Source organism: Podarcis melisellensis (assembly GCF_964234715.1).
Source record: "Podarcis melisellensis genome assembly, chromosome: 2".
In the NCBI taxonomy this organism is placed as follows: domain Eukaryota; kingdom Metazoa; phylum Chordata; class Lepidosauria; order Squamata; family Lacertidae; genus Podarcis; species Podarcis melisellensis.
Genome location: NC_138529.1, coordinates 8,819,099 through 8,840,485, shown reverse-complemented (window position 1 = coordinate 8,840,485; position 21,387 = coordinate 8,819,099). Strand labels below are relative to the sequence as shown.

General features: G+C 46.2%; 2 protein-coding genes across 3 annotated transcripts in view; both read right to left on the bottom strand.

The window, feature by feature from the left end:
- Positions 1–15,931, bottom strand: part of TFCP2 (transcription factor CP2) — a 34,486-nt gene extending 18,555 nt beyond the window's left edge. Inside the window, exon 1 of the mRNA XM_081898749.1 lies at positions 15,189–15,931. Coding sequence (XP_081754875.1) covers positions 15,189–15,310 — 122 coding nt within the window. The 5' untranslated portion in view covers positions 15,311–15,931. The remainder of the gene's footprint in view (positions 1–15,188) is intronic.
- Positions 15,932–19,908: 3,977 nt separating this feature from the next.
- The window catches only part of POU6F1 (POU class 6 homeobox 1), a 38,810-nt gene continuing 37,331 nt past the window's right edge, over positions 19,909–21,387 (bottom strand). For both annotated transcript variants that reach the window (XM_081898680.1, XM_081898681.1), the window contains exon 11: positions 19,909–20,841. In XM_081898680.1, coding sequence (XP_081754806.1) covers positions 20,496–20,841 — 346 coding nt within the window. In that variant the 3' untranslated portion in view covers positions 19,909–20,495. The remainder of the gene's footprint in view (positions 20,842–21,387) is intronic.

Here is a 21,387-nt window from a genome sequence, read left to right as displayed (position 1 = left end):
ATCCTACATCATTGGTTATAGCTCAGACTGGGTAGTCCTTTTCTGGGGGGTGGGGATGGGAATCTGCACAGGATCACATGCCTCACAGAAATGCCACTCTAGGAGAGGGGTCTGAGTCATCACAATATCCCTTACATAAGCTGTAAGCCTCTCCCTACCCAATGAAGGCTAACTTTACTAACAAGAGTCTGAAACAGCTTCAACTCACTGAAGTGTAAGACCTAAAACTGTAGATGGGGAGAAGATAACTAGGGAAAAACCCACTCTCCCTCTCCAGGATTTGCCTTTTAAAAACAATGGGTCTGCTGAGATTCCACTTCAGATTCACAATTAGTTCGGCACCAAAATCCTCTGAGAAGTCTTATCAGCCAGAGGTCCACAGCTAATCCATTTAAGTTCTGCAGTGACCATATCCAACATCAAACAACCATGATCTTATTCTGGATATGTTCTCCTCAGTTACGTGTGTTTGGGGAACTACCCTTTGAAGCCCCTCAAAAAGCGACACAGAAATTTAGAATGCCTCGTGATATCAAATGAAGAGAGCTGACTGAAGTATCTGTATGGTTTATTCCCAGACTGCAACTGGCCTTTTCTGGAAGCTCTGTGATACTGATCCCCTTCAAATCAAGATTCAGCAATGATGAGTTTAATAAAAGAAAAAGGGAGACAGCAGCAAGACTGAGTGGTCAGCTGTATTCCAAACTAAATGTTTAGAGCAAGGGTCTACCTTTGAATAAGTTTGGATAAAGTCTTGTAAAAATAAGGGCTTAAATCCTAGAGCCTGTGAAGCCAGGATGCTTGAAGAATTCAGCAGTTGTGATTTCCAATACAAACAGACCCAATCCACACTTCCTAGATCAGGAAGGTCGGCAAGGCTTGCTGGGGGATGGGTTGGATCACTCCTGTGGAGTTCCCCTGTGGGCCGGACTGGCACAGTGCAATGCCGGAAATCATGTCTGCGCATGTCCACAGTGATGGAATTCGCTTCTGCGCATGCCCAGATGCCGATAATCATGCCTGCGCAGATGCAATTTTCGGCGCTGCAGACATGCACAGACACGATTTCCGGTGTCTGGGCATGCGTAGAAGCGATTTCCGGAGCCATGGAAAGAGAGTTCCTGTGCCAGTTTAGCGCAGTGCGTGAGGACTTGCCGAGCGGGCTGCTCAGGAGCAGCTCATGGGCCAGTTAAGTGACCCTCATGGGCTGCTTCTGGCCCATGGGCCTTAGGTTGCCGACCTCTGTCCTAGACTAATGCGTGATTTAGGACATAGCTATCACTTGGATTTTGCATGTCTCTGAATCTTTCAGTGCTATATATGTGTGTGTATTTCTAAATGCTTGTAGACAGGAGGATAGAAAAAGCACAAAATTTAGCTATAAGCTGTAACCCTCAGCTTTCTGTACATCTGAGATAGAACCCTTTATGCTCAAGCACTCATTCTGCTGACAATTTAAAAACATTAAAACATAAAATATCTCAGCCAGGATTTGTCCAATAAATAACAACCATTAACAAGCACACAATCTTTCCTGTGTATAGTGAAATATGCTTGTCACAATTGCACAGGCGTGTACATCCAAGCCAATATCACCAGATATTGTTTACCACTGACACATAAAAACTGATGCCCAAACGATCTTTTATGTAAAAGCAAGGCACAGTTCAGCCTCTTGCCCTACAAAACCCATAGCAGCTTCTGTTATTTAAAGATTGGTGCTACAATGCTTATGCTGCTAGGAAGTAGGGATTTAAATCCTTCCTTCCATCAGGAAGATTAGTTAAGATTACTAGGAATTCATTAACACAGCAGATTTCTACACCATGGTAACTATGTTTTTTTACATCAATGTTCAGAACATACTTTGGAACACTCCTGCCACACGATCTATAGTGGTACAAAAAATATCTTGCCACATTTTCCAGAATTTGTCATGTTGAACAGCTGACCCAGAATACTAGCAAAACATCAGTTTATTCAACCAAAAGAAATTGGAAAACTTTTCCATTCAGAGGGACTAGCAACAATCCCCCACCCCCGCAGGCTCTAAAATGGGAAGCTTAAGAAAGCACTGCCCCTCTCCATTCCATTTTGTATATGTATAGACAGATGGAAAATTTGTACTCGGGAGAAGTTGCATGGGCAAAAATGCCCATGAATTGCATGTACAGCAAACTGGTAAAAGATTAAGTGCAAATTGGGTTTAGTTTAGTGCAAAGACTTCTAGGGAAACAGTGATGAAGTAATATTCCCATTTCTCTCACAAGCCTGCGACCAGCATCCAAACCCAAGTTGCACTACTCGGACTCTTCACACCACTGAGAGGTTTGGAGAGGGCAGGATGGTGAGAAAAAAGTCAAATGGGTCAAATTCAGGGCCTGCCTCTCCCAATAGCCATGTGAGACTAAAGTACACACAGCTGTGGGATACACCCCTCATTGGTGACCTTCACATTCACTATTTTCTTGACCCAGACAACATATGTTTGATGAGGTGAATGATGAAAAATGAGAAAGGTTGCTTTAAGTTTATCATTAGAAAGACCTAATATCATTAGAAAGACCTAATATTTCAATTGCTTCTTGTAGGAATTAAGGTTTTTTTGTATTAAGACCCAGTGAAGGCCACTGTTTCCAGTATCTTGGTCCTGGTTTAAAAGACATACCCCCTTACCATTCAACAGGGCAGAACTAGACTAGCAGACACACACCCCGCCCCAATTTCTAATGACAGGGTCCCAGAAACCTTTTTTCAAGGTTCTCTGACATCCTACAGTTGATGATGCACTACTCATGCAGGTTTTGGTGGATTGAACCCTGGCTGCCATCTCTACCCCACCCCAAACTCCCGTAAAGCAGTGAGAATGAGATCCATCAGCTCTTACAAACTTAGGAGGAATGCTATTTTGAAATGGAATATTGACTCTTAAAAGAATGAAGTGATAAATCCAACACACACATAATCTGAGAGTCTTCAAGTCATGAAGCAAGATGCTTATTATTGGATGTAGCTGAATTTATATTGGACAGCATGAACCAAAACATAGCAGAACTGTACTTTTTACCTTACAGATCTTTGTGAATAATGGAGTTAGCAGAGGACCAGAGAAATACATCTATATGCCACATAACAGCTACCTTTGACACACATTTTGGATTCACTGCCAAACACAAGTTGGAGGTGATGCACACCAACACCCTAAATCAGCATCATGAAAAGGCTTCTCTCAAACAAACAGTGGGGTAGAGACTACTTCAAAAGGTGATTTGCAGCTTTAAGACACACTGTTAAAGCACTTATTTCTGCAAGTCCATCATGTTCCTCCAACATTTAAGTTTTAAGGGGAAGTGTGGGGAGGCATTCAACGTCACATGAGAGATTTTGTAAGGTGGGCAGCCCTGCTCACCTACCAATCATATGCTATCAAAATGATGTCATGCAATTGACAAGTAGCTGCCTGCCCACCCACCTGTGAAATTGGGCCTGCAAGGCCAACCCCAATAGCGATCTGGCTGCTGGAGCCAAAAAGCTTCCCAATCCCTACTCTATCAGGTCCCATGTCATCAAAACCAAAGTCTATTACCCCAATTAGCTGTTCATCAGGCAACTGTTCTATACATGAAGTTCAGAGATACAGTGGTACCTCGCGTTACGTACTATCCCCCTTATGAATGCTTCGGGTTACATGCTCTGCTAACCCAGAAGCAGATGCCCCTTGTTGTGAACTTTGCCCCAGGATGTGTGTGGAAGTTGCGCTCCGGCGGTGTGGCAGCAGTGGGCAGCGCCATTAGCGAAAGCGCACCTCATGTTACAAGCAGTTTCCTGTTATGAACAGACCTCCAGAACAGATTAAGTATGTAACACGAGGTACCACTGTACTTACTCCTAGGGTAAGTGTGTGTGGAATTCCCATATTTTTCCGTGTAAGTGACCCCCCCATATATAAGGCGACCCCTATTTTTTTAACACCAAATTAAGAAATCAAGTTGTTCAGCTTTTGGGGGTTGGGAGTCACTTCTGCCAATCGCTCACCCGCCTGCCCACCACTGCCGATCACACACCTCGCCGCAGGCGCCAATTGTCTGCCTGCTTGCCGCCACCAACAGCCCTCCCACCCACCCACTTTCCACAGCCACCAATCACCTGCCCGCCTTGCCACAGCTGCCAATCGCCTGCCCAATTGCTGCAGCCACAGCCAACCGCCAGCAAGCCTTGCCGCAGCCACCAATCACCCACCCAGTCGCCGCTGCCAATCTCCCGTTTGCTGCTGCCATTAATTGCACATCCCCACTCTGCATTCACTATCCATGTGTAAGCCAATTTTTGCCTAATTCTTTTTTTAGCAAAAAGCATTGTCTTATACATGGAAAAATATGGTACATTCTTAGGCTGATTTATTTATGCAAGCTTATAATGGAATAGAGGGATGCGGGTGGTGCTGTGGGTTAAATCACAGAGCCTAGGGCTTGCCAATCAGAAGGTTGGCGATTTGAATCCCCGCCACGGGGTGAGCTCCCATTGCTCAGTCCCTGCTCCTGCCAACCTAGCAGTTCAAAAGCACATCAAAGTGCAAGTAGATAAATAGGTACTGCTCCGGCGGGAAGGTAAATGGCGTTTCCATGTGCTGCTCTGGTTCGCCAGAAGCGGCTTAGTCATGCTGGCCACATGACCTCGGAAGCTGTACGGTGGCTCCCTCAGCCAATAAAGCGAGATGAGCGCTGCAACCCCAGAGTCGTCCACAACTGGACCTAACGGTCAGGGGTACCTTTACCTATAATGGTATATTGGGTCATAGTCCCTTGGTTTAAAAAAAATCCTCTTTCCTAGTTCCTCATGCTTATTTATCATGTTCTGATTATGTACCTGCAAACGTGATGGTTTTAAGGACATTCAAATCCAAATGCCCTATGCTGCAACTTTGATATTTCTGCTACCCACTGAAATCTTGTATACCTACTGCCACAAACAGGCTAAGAAACCAACATTTCTATGAATAAGCTCAGTTGCCAAAACACAGACTAAATAAAATGGTCTTGCAGTCAGGAGGCTTGAGAAAAATACTGGACTCTGGGGAGCTTGACACACAAACGCTCCCGCTTCCACCAGAAGTAATGGATATGTATCACCTTACTGCAGGACAAATAGCATGTGCCATAGAAGAAGAAGAGTTTGGATTTGATATCCCGCCTTTCACTCCCTTTAAGGAGTCTCAAAGCGGCTAACATTCTCCTTTCCCTTCCTCCCCCACAACAAACACTCTGTGAGGTGAGTGGGGCTGAGAGACTTCAGAGAAGTGTGACTGGCCCAAGGTCACCCAGCAGATGCATGTGGAGGAGCAGGGAAGCGAACCCGGTTCCCCAGATTGAGAGACTACCGCTCTTAACCACTACACCACACTGGCTCTTTACTGCAGGACAAATAGCATGTGCCATAACCAGAGCACTGAATTGCTTTCCTTCCATGCCATTCAAGGCCAACAGAGAACATGTGGAAATAGTCATCAAGGTGGTGTGCTGGTCCAGCACTCTCCATGGTTCACCAAAAAAGTGGGTCAATAAGTGCAGCAGGGAGACTACAGGTGAGGACAAGAAGCTGGTACAGAATTGTTTTCAAGGCAGGAGAGGGATGGGCTCCATTCATAAACAACTTGACTCTATCTCTACCTACAGCACACCCAAAATATGACATGAATGTTAGCTTTAAAAACATGCTTGCACAAATGCAGACGTCAGAACAACCAAGGTACATCTAGTACAATTAGTCCATGGGCTGGTAGGGAAAGTATTCAGGAACATTAAAAAGGCAGATTTAGGTAGGTAGCAGTGTTGGTTTGACACAGTCGAAATAAATAAAAAATTAAAAAGTTGTCCAATAGCACCTTTGAGACCAACTAAGTTTGTTCTGGGTATAAGCTTTAAGGTGCTACTGGACAATTTTTTAATAAATAAGGCAGTCATTGAAAAAAATGTTGCCTTGAGTCAACTCACAAGCAGTTCAAGACCCTTGCTTCTAGTCCATCAGTAGGTCCCACTCATCTAAGGATACCGCCCAAGGGATACGAAAATTTCCCTATCATTTCAGCACCAAGCCACTTCTGAGATTTTCCATAGGAATCTGAGCAGCATGGGCCAAAATACAGCCTTGAGACATCCCTGTCTAGTGGTGAGGACATGATAGGAGAAATTTGGGGTGGTGGTTCAATAACCCCCTCAAGCCTGGGCTAGCACCAACTACCAGAATGTATTAACCCCAGGGGAAGTTATTTTAATTTATGCCCAATGATTTTGGCAGTTTATGGTGGGATATTATGTTCTGAGTTGGTGAGTAAACAACAAACATTTGGTATATCAGGCTGCCAGTTTTGCTTGCCACACCAAATTTTGCCCACAATTTGCAAGCAGAATATACTGTTTAAGGTTTCTACAAGGCAATGCAATACAGAGGAACAAAAAATTATTTTTGATCCACGGTATTTTTCTACCTCAGCAGTTATCAAAAGGGAGAGCTCCCAGATGTCAGAAACAGACCAAACACTGGAGAAGGAACACCGGTTTTACATTAGATTAAAACTTTCCATTTAAGACAGCAATACCCCCCTTTTCCTTATAGCTCATTTTTTCTGTGCCTCAATAACGTTATTTTGAGGAAGTCAGCTCCAATACACGAACAACGAATACAGAACCAACAGCAGTCTTGTCTGGGGCTTACATAACTATTCAAATTCAGCATCTGGTTAAAATGCTCTGTTCCAGAAGATTAGCATGTCTATTAGCCACACATCATAATTGGAAGTGGGCAATGCTATGATATCAGAGGCTTGCAAATTCAGCTGGTGAATACTTAATTCCAATTGTGTTTCCTAAATGAAGTCACAAAACAGCCAGTTCCAACACAGCATACCACAATGCTTAATTTGAAGGCAAATGTGGGATTACTTCAGTTATCCATATAGAAACAATATACACGGCTACCTTCAAATTCTATCAGCTTTGGAGTGTACATAAACAGTTGCTATTTCACCTTTATTAGGGTGTGGCAGGAGTCACAAAGCAACTAGAAATCTCAACTTGTGTCACTGGGTGGCGCTCCTGAGTCACAAAAAAATGACTGGCGACCTGTTATTTTCGATCCAGATCCGTTACACCAGAAGTGGTTTAGTCATGCTGGCCACATGACCCAGAAAAGCTCTCTGTGGTCAAACATTGGCTCCCTTGGCCTGAAAGCGGAGATGAGTGCAGACCTGATTCCTGTTAGAAGCACCATCAAGGCAGTTGTGAACCCAATGGACATGACTCAGAAGCCTGATCTAGCATTGTGACTGTTCAGCAGTCTCTTATAGTACACACACACACACACACACACACACACACACACACACACAACAACCTCAGTCACTAGATTGGTTGTCTATAGTAAATATGGCTCCAGGGAAGCACACGAGGATGTTCCTTTACGTTGAAAAAGAACTAGCTGGGTGTTTTTCTCTCCTCTTAGGTGTGCTACTAGCTTTCATATGTTCATGTGTAAGCCTAACTTCAAGTTACGAAAATGACCTTGGTACTAGATTAAGAATACCAGTAAATCCACACAGAGATGACAACTCAACAAAGAGACTCTTAACAACCAAGTTAGTAGGAATAGGCTTTTTAAAAACAGAACTGTGATAAGAGCACCTAAGCTAGGAAATAAAGCGGTTTTAAGTTATCAGTACTACTGTGGTTCAGTTCTATACAATTCCCATAAGGTCAGCTTCCCATGTCACCCATGTGTAATAAAAAGGTTAACCATTTGTAGGGAAGATGATAAAGGAAACCAAGTTAAGCAGCTCAAAACAACCACCCCCCCTACAATCCACCACCCAGAATTAGCACCCTCAGTGGAAATTACTGATTAAAGAAGGCCCTTTGACCCTAACACAGTTAACTCTAGCCTCATTGAGGCCAGAGCATTGAACTACCCATTTCTTCACACTGGAATTCTGCCTGTCACCATATCCGGTTTGTGACCAGAAGAAGTTAGAAGACCTTCAGTACTCCCACACTTTTCTGAATCTTTTACAGAGATTCTGCACAGAGGGGTTTGCTCAGGTTCAGTTATCAAATGCAGGGATCAAGATTCTCAGCTTTGATTTTTTAAAGAAAGCACCATGTTTTAACCTCTCATAATTCCTCGTTTTTCAAACACCAGCACAAGGCAGACAGTTTTTCAGAGGAAGGCGCTTGTACATTTCTTATAATAGCCTGCCTGTTCTTCACAGTATCCAGTCACCTCTCTTTTCTTTTCTCTTATCTGATCTTCCACCACCATACAACTGCCTGTGCCCAATACACAAAATTTAAAGCCAGAATAAGAAGGGAACAAGAGGCGAAACAGGACCACCCACACATCTGTCCCCTAGTAAAAGAGAAGGGAAACATTTTCAACCTGAGGGTCACAAATTCTTTGTGAGTTGTGGGAGGGGCGAGAGGATGAATGTGACTCACCTTTATACAATAGGCTACATTTCAGCAAATGAAAAGTCAGACATTTCACCCCTCTACCTAGGCAAGCAAAATGCATTATCACAGTTTAATGAGGCATTCCAGTTAGGAAAAATCACTTGAAAGAAGGTGCAGAGCAGGACTAGTGAGTAGTGTGGCCTGGGGAAAAGTCCCACAGATTGAACTGGGAGGTCTGAAGAAACACATTCTGGCCCGGAGTCTGGCAACCCCTGCCCTAGAGATAAATATATATAGGACAGACTCACAACATGTCACATCCACAGGGCAATGAGTCCCAGAGCAAAACGCTCAATTACACAGAACAATCAATTCAAACTACATTAGGAGCACATGGAGCAATGTTAAGACATAGAGCTCTAGCTCTGTGGAATCAATTAATAGCTGAAATCAGATAGGTACCTGGCGCAATCCTGTTTAGGTGCCTACCTGAAGGCATTTTTGTTTAGGAAGGCTTTCACTGAGTGTAACCCAGTCATCTATAGAATATCCATTTTGTATCTGATGTTGTTTGTATGTATCATTTTGTCGTTTATAAAGCTTGCGTTTTAGTCTGTTTTTAATGTATACACAGGCCGCCTCAATGCCTTTATGCTGTGAAATGGTTTAGGTATTTGTTTAATCAATAAAGCTCCAACCTGATGCTCTTAATTTGCTGAAAGACATTTGCCATAGAATGACCTCTGGTGTACTTGTCATATCCCCTTCCACACCCCTGATGTCTCAATTTCTCTTGTTATGATTGCTTGCATGGGAGCCACTGTAGCAGAGAAGGGAATGGCTGTTACATCTGGGAAACCCACAAAAAGGGCATGAAGCAACTGGATGGCGTCTGAGGAAAATGGTATGCAGGATTACACGGACTTTATATCCCCACTCAGGCAGATATATTTTATTCTAATAATGATTTGGTCTTCCAGTGCTCATTGAGCTGAAGCCAAAACAGCACAACTGATGCACAAGAGAAAGGCAAGGAGATGCAGGATAACCCTGAGATTTGCAGACACCCTTCAAAATGGGGTGGAAAAATCCAAAAGGGTGCAACAACTCAGTGCTGAGTGAGAGGGGGAGGGAAATGACAAGTGGGGGTGGGGGTGGAATTAAGTGGGTAGAACACTCAACAGAATCATTTCAAACTGCAACATTTCATTGCAGTACCCAAAGTCTAAGGAAAGGAAGAAAATTAAAACTTCCAAGAGTAAAGAGCAGCAGTAGTTAAGCACAAGAACACTAGTCAGCCACATTAACAAATGCCTGCAGAAAAAAATGAGTAAAGAGACAACGAAAGATCATTGAAGAGGGTGCCAGACAAATCTCCCAGGCAAAGTGTTTCATAACCAGGGTGTGTTGAAAGATAAATGTATCTAGAAGGGCTTTTATGTTCTTACACAAGGAGATTGGCATTAAATGGGGCACAATGTAATCCCAGAACATGCAGTAAAATGCAGATAAAGAGGACAGAGTGTAGATAACTACCATGAAGATGCTAGCATTTATATGTTCAATGCCACCTATTGCCCCTTTTAAGACTCAAAACCACCTAGAGTAGCACATTGTACATTACAGAAATGTATTACTTTCTTCTAGCAAAACAAAGCCTTGCAAACACAGGTTTACCTGCCCCAAATGCAAACCTGTCAGGCATTTGTGCCCTTAAGAAAACCCAACACATGACTCATTCTACAGACAACCACAAAATTCACTTTGTGTCAAGCTCCTCAGTCTTCATCACAGCATGCAGAATGAATCGCTGTTAAAAAGCAGCTTGCACAAGTGTTGTGCAAAACAGGGAACGACCCTCAGAATAGAGAACATTTTTCTTAAGAAGCACAGCAGATTGCACAAGCAACTGATAAATAGCATACATCATTTGCAAAAGGAATACAGGCAGCATATGAGAAATAGTTCTGTTTTTCACTGTTCCGAGAGTGCAGAAAACCAAAGTGTTGTATATCTAAATGTTTCTACAGGGGAATATCATTCAACCCATCTAATATTCACCCACCCACCCATTTTGTCTACTTTCATTGACTGCATAGTTGGGCTGTCATAGGTACAAGGAGAAAGTCATTTCACAAGGTCATTTTGCAAGTTTTTTTTGGGGGGGTGAGCAAACAGAAATGCTTCCCTGCCACCCATGCCAGAAAAAGAAAAGCAGTAATGATATAGTGCAGACTTTTGAAGGCAGCTGGAGTAGCTTCAGCCACCTCCACATATGTACAGTATTCCTACATCCACACAAATTCTAATTTTACTACCTCAAGCATCACTTTTAACAACAACTCAAGAGTCACAAGCAGATTTCCAGAATTCATTAAGTGCTAAGTTACTGAAAGCTAGTCCCTGGGCTTTCACCTCTTTTATTACTCAGTTAATAAAAGTAAACTCCAAAATGCCTGATTTTAAGGAATAATTACCAAGTGGCAGATGGCATGCACCACAACCTGCCAATCTACCTTTAGAAACGGTAACTGTGCTGTAAGTGAAATTCCAGGTTCTTGAAGGCTCAGTCCCTCCTGAGTGTGTCAGCAGGTAAAGCAACACAATTAATTGCGTTGTACCGCTGGATTATATGATTGCATCAGCATCACCAAGAGGAAATGTCACATCGGGAAATTAGTGCTCACAGTGTTGTTATTTTTAATTTCCTTTCTACAATGTTTCTTTCTCCTTTGGGCAAATCTAAATAAAAGTGCCTATGTCACTGAAGATCAGCACTGGAAAGAACCTAAAAGCTGTCTAGTGTAACCCCATGTTATGGGATAGAATTGTCTACCCATCAGCCAACTGATCTATGCAATTTCAATGGTACACAACAAATTTAACCCTTGCCAAAACAGTCAGCTGAAAACTTGATTGCTCCCCATCACCAACAAAGATGGAAGAGAATCTGAACACTTACTTAGCTTTCTGCTAAAACTAAACCAGAGCAGTATCTTTCAGAAAGATTTGGCTTGCCCAGTTCACATTAAGGATTCATCACAACACCACCCTTACAATGTGACAGCACACTGTAATCAATGTGTGTGTCGAAAGACCCCCTGAGTCAAATAACGCCAAACCAAGGTTTACTTTCACAGAAGCAATCCCTGATAAGCCTCAGGCTCACACACTGCCTCATCTACCCCTACACTCTCCAGTCTCGGACTTCAAAATATGGCTTAGCAGCAACAATCTGGAAGCTAGCATTTGACTATGTTCTGGGATCCGGGCTTGTAGCAAGCACGGACCTCAGCCTGGCTGTTCATTCAAAGAGGCAAATTGTGGTTTGACACTAAATCATGATTGGAAGTCTGGAACCACTGCTCAATGGGGAAGAGACAGTGTCTGAGTTAAGGACTCCTCAGGGCTCCTTCTTGGAACCCAGGACCAAAATGGGAGGAATTCAACACCACACTGAGGCAGATGTTCTGTCAGTGCAATCAACTGCACTGAAACATTCTCCCTTCTCACCCCATGTGATGCTCTAGGGTAGCCTTTCTCAACCTTGGGTTCTACAATGCTCATCATTCATAGCCAGCAGGGGCAGCAATCAGGAATGATGGGAGTGGTAGTCCAACAGCATCTGGGAACCCAAGGTTGAGAAAGACTGCTCTAGGGGTTCTCTTCTCCCCCTCTGAGCCAACTTCAGGGAGCAAGCGGAGGGGGGGGAAGCCCCGTTGCACTAGCAAAAGTTGTTGTGCAGGCTTCCGCTAGTGGGACTAATCAGCTGAATCTGGCCCATTATGTTTGAACAGGCTTAGTATCAGAAGGCGTTTTTAAAGACATTTTCAGTAAAGCAGTTTCCGTATTCTGCCTCCTTCAGTAAGCAGCAGTCAGGAAAGAGCTGTAAAAGTATACCTACACAACCTATGAGGCAGCTTTATTTCTGAAGTTAAGCCAGCATACATGTAACCATTCTAAAATTGCTGACATCAATCAATCAATCAGATGCAGATTGTGAAGATCACCCCCTGTTTCTATGTAGCTAACTATCAGAGCATACTCCACTGAGGGGAGGTAGTTCTGCATCTAGAGTGACTGAACAAGAGGAATCGCATAAGGCAGACACAGGACATGAATTACCGGTTTTTTTGCTCACTTTATAGACTCACTTTTTCCCTCCTAAAAAGTAAGGGGAAATGTGTGTGCATCTTATGGAGCAAATGCAGGCTGCGCAGCTATCCCAGAACACCAAGAGGGATCGCTGCTTTTGCTGCGCAGCGATCCCTCTTGTTGTTCTGGCTTCTGAGATTCAGAATATTTTTTTTCTTGTTTTCCTCCTCCAAAAACTAGGTGCGTCTTATGGAGCGAAAAATACGGTACTTAGCTTCCGGGGAATCTAAAAAGCAGCCTTCACCATGTGTGGGCTTTGGGGACTCAATTCTCTTGGTACACTAATGGACCCCAGTAAAAAAAGGTAAAAAAAGCACTTCAGGAAAGTCCCAAATGTGCTCAGTTAGAATGAGGGCAGCTGCCCTTACATCTAATAGCTACACCTGACTACTTCTTCCCACCCACACAGAGATAGTTATTGAAAACAAGCTTAAAGCTTCAATAATCCTTGGTCTGTACACCACATAAAAGTGGCATTGGATTCATTCTCACTGAACAGCAGATCCAGGGCACTAGTGTACAGAGCTCAAAAAATGCAACAAAAGGAACCCAAGGGATGGAGGGACTCTCCCAGGGAAGGAAGGTTGTAATGTTTGGAGCTAATTTTTAGTTCAGAAAAAAGCAAGTGGGAGGGTATCAAGAACATTCTAGGAGTGTTTAAAATTATGCATGGCATAAGGAAAGTGGATAGGCAGGACTTCTCTCATAATAATAGAAGTTGGGGACACTTGGTTTCAAGACAGATGCGAGGACAGATTTATTCACGTGGAAACTAGCTAAACTGTGGCATTTGCTATCATAAAATACAGTGGTGGCCACTACACTGGACAGCTTTAAAAGGAGATCACGAAGGATAAGTCTCTATCAATGTCTACTAGTCATATCTCCCAGTATGCCTCACGGAGGACCTCAAGGTCCATAAATAGCAACACCCTAGAGGTCCCGGGCCCTAAGGAAGTCAATTAGCCTCAACCAGAGCCAGGGCCTTTTCAACACCGGCTCCAGCCTGGTGGAACGCTCTGTCTCATGAGACCAGGGCCCTGCAGGATCTGATTTCTTCCCGCATGGCCTGTAAGACAGAGTTGTTCCGCCTGGCCTTTGGCTTGGAATCAATCTGATTCCCTCCCTCTCTTTCTTTTTTCCTTTCTCCTTCTGTGTTGGAACTCCTATTTGGGGACTTCCCTGGCTTTTTTCTGGCCCATGTAGGACCAGTCTGGATAGTTAGCCTTGGTGAAGACTTGACGTTTTTATCCCCCAAAAAGTTTTTGATTGAGTTCCACTGAAATGAGGCTGCATTTTAATGTTTTGTTTTAATTTTGTTTTTTAAGCTGTATTCTAATCAACTGCTTTTATATTTGGTGTTAGCCACTCTGAGGCCGGTCTTGGCTGGGGAGGGCGGGGTATAAATAATATTTATTATTATTGTCATTATGGGTTTTTAGCTCCAGTATTAAGAGGTTTGCCTCCAGTACCAGCAGCTGCCGATTTCAAACAGATTACCATTTCCCTCAGGTGCTGCTCATGGGTTTCGCAGAGGCTTCTGGCTGGCCGCTGTGATGACACCATGTTCAACTAGATAGGCCTTTCATCTGATCCAGCAGTGTTCCTATGATGTCTATGTCTACTTCCTCCATCCATTATCAAATAGCAGCAGGTGACCAACACAAAAACATGTGATCTGCCCTATCCTTCCTTTTATGAAGCAGTCTATCCAAGATGGCAGCCTGAATGGCTGCATCTTACTCGCAAGAAAGAAAAATTGTGGAAGGCAGATTCAGAAAGTCAGCCATCAATACAGTATGGTTAATGCATTCTGAAATCCAACTAGGTGTCCAACAAGTTATGCAGTGAAAGCAAGAACAGTTACATTTTGATGACATGAATGTGAACAGTTACTTCGGGAAGTAATAGTAAGCTCTACAGTTTCCTTAAAAAGCACTTGTTTTAAACAATCCTATTGCTATGAAGAAAAATCCTGGGCAAGCTGTACAAGATAATCACTCTAAATAAGGTGCAAATTTGATGTTCATTACCAAGTTTTAATTCTTACAGTACTGATTAATGCAAGAGCAACATGTTAGGAATCAAACTATTCAGGATAAAAGTATGATCAACTCAAGATCAAGCTTAACCTTGCTACGAGATTGACACATGTGCAGCTTATTATGACAGTCTTACAATCTATGGATTTATCTATTTTACAACTTGGTAAAACTGCTTGTTTTGCGAACCCCCCTTTCATTCAGCAAGCTACAGCAAGTTATGGGGATGTGTAGCTTGCATAACAGATTAATTTCCCCCCACAATTTTAGAGGAAGACATGACAACATACAGTATTTTCATAATACACCCTCCTGACAAAAGTACATCACATGGTGCAAGCAGGAAGCAGCGGCTCATAGGATACTGGACCAAAAGTAACATGAGATGCCATTTGGTTCAATTACACTCCAGGCACCAGTCACAGAGACGAAAAGTGACACATGCCAGTTCAGCCTTCCCAAATAAATATTTCAGAACTCAGCCCTTTGAGGAGCTCCATCAATCAGATGGATACCCTTCCAAAAAGTCAGAGCAATTTCCCTTCCTTACCTCATGCTGTAGGCACCAGCGCCCAGCTCCTGGCCAATTCCGGAGAGGCTGGCATCGAAGTCCTGAACCAGGCCGGACTCGATCACTTCGTCCGCGAGGGGCAGCTTCAGAGCCCAAGCCATCTTTGCACAGCACCTTGGGGGGCTGACTAGCCTCGGGCAGAGAGAGAAAGTGGGGGGGGGGACTCCTCCAGGAAGACTCACATGCACGCCAGGATGGCCCCGGGCAGCTTTCCAGGCACCATTCCCTATCCCAGAGAGCCTCCCCTTCAGACGAACACCGGCCACGTGGAGGGGAACCCCAACGGCCAAACACCCATCTTCTTGAGGGGTTGGGGGGCAGCCCTGCTTAGCACCCCCCGCCTTTGCAAAACAACCCCCAAGCCTGAACCCCTTTGGGCTGCTAGGGACCCCCCCTCCAGCTACGTTTTCTCACGTGGGAAGGACAGAGGCAGGCAAGCAGCTTTCAGGGAGCGCGAGTGAGGGAGAAGTCTTGGGCCCCCCAAACTCGACCCCCCTCAGCGACCCCGACTGTGGGTAACAACCCGTGTCGCCTCACGACCACCCCCTTCCAGAAGAGGGTCTCTCTCCCCACAGCCGCCGCCGCCACCACGTGGAGCCAAACACGCCCTCCGGCTCCCGCCGCCCGAGGACGCGGGAGAAGCCCAAGCGGCTCCCTCAGGCGGCGCTTTCCCGTGAGGCAGGCGCCCCCTCAGCCCCACGCGGCGGAGCCCGGCCGGCCGCCCTCGCTCGCCGCCCCCGCCGCCTAACCCGCGCGCGCGAGGAAGCTGCCCAGCCGAGCCGCGCTCGCTCCCGCCGCCTCCGCCAGCCCCGAGGCCTCCTCCAACATGGAGGCGGCAGGAGGGAGATAAAGAGACAGAGAGAGAGAGAGAGAGAGAGAAAGGCAGACAACTCCGCTACACACGCAGAAGCCCGGCCGGGCAAGCGACCCGCCCCGCAGCCAACCACGGCCCTCCTCCCTGCCCTCTCCTCCCCTCAGCCAATCGCAGGGCAGGAGCGAGGAGGCCTCTCTCGACCCATAGGCCGGGTCGCAGAAAGGGGCGGGGCCTCGAAGGTGGTTATTTGGGTGCCCGGCGCAGAAGCGTGGGTTGAGAGGAGCGGGGCTTCTCCGCGCTTGCGTGCGTTGGGATGGAGGGAGGGAGCGTGCCTAGGTGCGCGCGTGCGCGTTGGGTTCCCGCTCCCCCTCGTGGCACCCTTTAAATGCTGGAGCCGGCGAGGTGCAGCGCGGTTGTGCTGACCCGAGTCCGGGATGCGCAGGGCCTGAACCCGCTTGCGCACTTACTCGGAAGACAGCCCCATGGTGTTCATTGCGGGGTTTATTTTTTTTAAATTAGAATAACAGAATTGTAAAGTTGGAAGGGATCCCGGAAGTCATCTGGGCCAACCCCCTGCAGTGCAGGAATTATAACACATGGTTTCTCATCCAACTTGAAACCATATCAGACCCTGCTTAGCTTTGCAAATGCACTAGCAGTTTTATTGCTGCACCACTAATTATTTGCCAAGGTACACCTAAATCCACAACCATGACCCCACTTAGCTAGGAATGTGCATCATCCAAATTCAGTTTAGTTATTTTCAGTGGCGTAGCGTGGGTTGTCAGCACCCGGGGCAAGGCAAGTAATTTGCGCCCCCTAACCCGTGGATTTGCGCCCCTAACCCTAACCCCCAGATGTTGCGGCCGGGCCCCCCTGCACCCCCCACACTACGCCACTGGTTATTATCAGGGCTTTTTTCCCAGCCAGAGCTCACGGGAGCTCAGTTCCAGGCATATATATGTAACTAAACCATATTTAATAAAGACACCACAGTCTCCGCTGTGCCTCCTCTGCAAAAGGAAACATGAACCCTGGGTGAGTGCCTGGAACCTGTGAATTCTCACCCTGCTTGCAGATTGGGGTGGCATGCAAAACAAAAGTATCTTCCCACACCTGACTCAGGGATCAAAGAAGGCATCTGGTCTGGCGAGAGGATCGCTTTATTTCAGGCCTGTTCCTCCACAGGCCTCCTCCTCCTATGTCCTAGATTACTCTCAACTATATGAACCTTCCTTCTGTAGGCCTCCTCTCCTAGGATGCCTGGCTTCTGTGCTATTGGTCTCAGCAGGTTTAAGTCCAGGACTCCTATGTCTTCCTGTGGAGTAAGGGGGCTGACTAGACATGGCTGTTTCCTTTGGCCCCACGCTAATGGAGTTCAGAGGAACAGCCTCAAGAGAGCCTTTGCCAGGGGAGTAAGAGAAAAGCCTCCTTTTATTGGCACACAGGAATGCCCCCCCCATAGAGGGCTAGCTAATTTAGCCTGTTTCTCTGCTCCCTTGGGAGTGTTTTAATGATTGGGCACCTCCTTCTACAGCCTTGAATCAGTGTACATCTTGTCAGCTTGTTATCTATTATTGCCTGATGCTGCCACCTACTGATTGTAGCTGCCTTGACTCCACTTCCCACAGGGAAGAAAAGGCGGGTGGGGGGGGGGAACTAGTGTGTTAGGAAGAACAAATGCAGTGGTACCTCAGGTTAAGTACTTAATTCGTTCCAGAGGTCCGTTCTCAACCTGAAACTGTTCTTAACCTGAAGCACCACTTTAGCTAATGGGGCCTCCCGCTGCCGCCGTGCCGCCAGAGCACGATTTCTGTTCTCATCCTGAAGCAAAGTTCTTAACCTGAAGCACTATTTCTGGGTTGGCGGAGTCTGTAACCTGAAGCGTATGTAACCCAAGGTACCACTGTGCTGAGATTCAGAGAAAGATTCCAAAAACACGGCTTCAAGACTGTGCTATGGATGTAGCACTTGTGTTCTTCAGCTCTTCTTCAGTTACAAGGTCACAACTGTGCTTTGAAAAGACAGGCTCTCACATCCTACCAACCTCAACCCAAGTAAAGCACAGCTATTCGCCACAAGGAGCCCCTGCGTGTACTGGACTGAGTACAGTCCTGGCAATGGAAAAGCAGAACATACAGCATAAGATCAGCCCAAAATGTCAGCATTCAAGCCTCTGGGAAGCTTACAAGCATGGAATATTTGTGACAGCTTTTCATGCCTGCAGCTCCAGGTGTTCAGAGGCAGGGCTAGTTCTTGGGAAAGGTGCACACCTTGAGCACCCTTCCTGAATGAATCCACCTTCTCTAGCTCCAACTCATTCATCTTCCTAGTTTGCCCGCTCTACAGGTTTTGGGTTCAGTTCCAGGAGACACAGCTGAATAATGCCTTGCTTCCGTTTGAGATGGGATGAAGAATGACCGAGGGATGCTTGAAAGCATATTCTCTAACCCAGCCTCTGTGTCAATGAGCGCTGGGTCCAGGGTCAAATCTTGACTGATGACATGCCTGCATATATCAAATCCCTGCCAACCATGCGCAGCTGCCACATGCAGACTGAATGCTGCACATGTTGGCAAATGGTCAAAACGCAAATGTCGGCACTGGCAGCACCGCAGCATGAAACCTGCTGGATATGAGCAGGGCCTCATTCTGGGAGATGGCCCTCAGTGGTCTCCTTTGCTGATTCAGGCTCTCATCTAAGAGAGGGGGAGAAACCCGTGCAGCCAGCCCACAAGCCCCTTCTTATACTGTGCCGTTGAAGAAGCCACCCTTTACTTTTAAAAGCGGAAGGTGAGCAAAGGAGGACCATCTTGAAAAATCCTGGTTCAGGGGGAGGTGGGAAGAAAAAAAGATATTAGTGATCCAACATGTGAAGATTAACTTTGCTTCAAAGTTTTGATTACAGTGGTACCTCAGGTTACATACGCTTCAAGTTACAGACTCCGCTAACCCAGAAATAGTGCTTCAGGTTAAGAACTTTGCTTCAGGATAAGAACAGAAAGCGTGCTCCGGCAACGCGGCAGCAGCAGGAGGCCCCATTAGCTAAAGTGGTGCTTCAGGTTAAGAACAGTTTCAGGTTAAGAACGGACCTCCAGAACAAATTAAGTACTTAATCCAAGGTACCACTGTATTATCATTTGTGTATGAGCCACATTCCAAATCAAGGATTCAGCCTTACTCCAACAGCCATGATCACTTCTGTGTGGAAGATGGCATTTGACACCATACTTTGCAGAGCACTGTGTGTTCCAAACAAGCCCTCATGCACAGTGGCGTAGCGTGGGGGGTGCAGGGGGGGGGCCGACCGCACCGGGCGCAACATCTGGGGGTTAGGGGGCGCAAATCCATGGGTTAGGGGGCGCAAATTACTTGCCATGCCCCGGGTGCTGACAACCCACGCTACGCCACTGCTCATGCACACCCCTTGGTTTTTATGCGTCTTCTCTGCTGCCGGGCTTGCGGTGCCAGAGGAAGACAAGGCAGCCTCAGCCAGTCCCTTTGCCCAGATCCTACTTGACAAAGATTTAGAACCAAGATCATCTATCCAGGAAATTAGACAGCCTAGAAGTGTCCCAGTTTGGGAAGTCATGCTCTACAAAGGTCTGCCTTTCTTCGCATAGAGTTTCCTTGCAATTCCAAAAGGCACTTGTGTTTGATGCTACTGGCATTTGTCACCACCCCAGTGCTGAAGTGTGGTTCCCACAGAACAGAAGGGCAGGAGAAGAGTGCCTGATCCCTGCCTCCCTCTCCCTTCCCAGCACGACTTTGGAGGGGCCGATATGAACCCGTTCAGCAAATCCCGTCTGCAATCGCCAAAACTCTCACTTTTTAAAACAGCGTTAGCAGCAGACCCAGGGGTCTTAAAGAGGAATAATAATAATATTTTTCTTCAGTGAATAAAAAGTCTTTTAGTTTAATAGTGCTCTGTATAATAATAATAATAATATTCACAAGAAAAAGGAGATATAAATTATGCCACTATTCTGCGTAGATGTTGTTAAACTGGGCCTGTTACCAGATATGAAGAGATAAAAGTGTCCATGAAAATAGGTTGAAGTGAAATAGGGTTTCACACATTCTCCTTGAAATGAATTTCTGGTGGGTGCTATTCTGCTGCCATCCCTAACGCTATCTTTTAAAAAAACAAGAAACACAGGAAGTCCTTCAGAAAACCAAAACCCTGATAATGTTTTGTCTGACACAGTAAGAAGCTAAATGCGTATGTATTCCTAAAACCCTTCACAGCTCCAGTACAACACTCAGGAAGGAAGGACACGGCTGACATTTACACGATTTGGGTCATGTGAGGGGTGGGGAAAGGCCGGGACACATTGAAGCCAGAGGAAACCCCGTATCTCACTCCTTCCGCTCCAGTCTTTACTGTCAAAAGGGTCGGCAGTTGCAGGGAAAGATTCACCACAAAGTGCTCACAGCAGCAACGCACAGGGTACGCAAGAGGCTTGACGCCTTCAAGGGATCTGGAAGACGTTGAGTTTGCTGGTGTTTTTGAGAGTCTGTCGCCGGTTGCAGAACCAGACCCGGACCACCTCCCGGTCGTAGTTGAGCTCCTTGGCGATCTCCGTGATCTCCTGGCCCGTGGGCAGGGCGTTCTTCTCAAAGTAGGCATTGAGGGCCTCAATGGCCTGCGGCGTGAAGGACGTGCGGCGCTTGCGCTTCTTGGACGGTTCGCCGCCCACAAACTCCATCAGGTTCTGCTGGCCTTCCTGGTTCCGCAGCTCGGCCTCGCTCAGCCACTTCTCCAGCACGGGCTTCAGCTTCTGGGCGCTCTTGGGAGTGATGTCCAACTTTTCGAACCTGGAAAGCCAGCAAAGGACAATTGAGGAGCACTGAGAGTTCCTATGGAAACCTGAACTAAAGGTTAGCAAGATGCTAAAGGTCCCATCTTGAGTCCCTCTGGTGTCTCAATAGTAGGGCTGGGAATGTCCCCTGCCTGAAACCTTGCAGAGCTGCTGCCAGTCAGTGTAAAGGTAAAGGGACCCCTGACCATTAGGTCCAGTCGTGACCGACTCTGGGGTTGCGGCGCTCATCTCGCTTTACTGGCTGAGGGAGCCAGATTACAGCTTCCAGGTCATGTGGCCAGCATGACTATGCCACTTCTGGCGAACCAGAGCAGCACACAGAAACGCCGTTTACCTTCCCGCTGGAGAGATACCTATTTATCTACTTGCACTTTGATGTGCTTTCGAACTGCTAGGTTGGCAGGAGCAGGGACCGGTCAACGGGAGCTCACCCCGTGGCGGGGATTCTGATCGGCAAGTCCTAGGCTCTGTGGTTTAACCCACAGTGCCACCCAGTCCGTGTAGACAGTACTGAGTTTGGTGGGCCAAATGGTCTGACTCA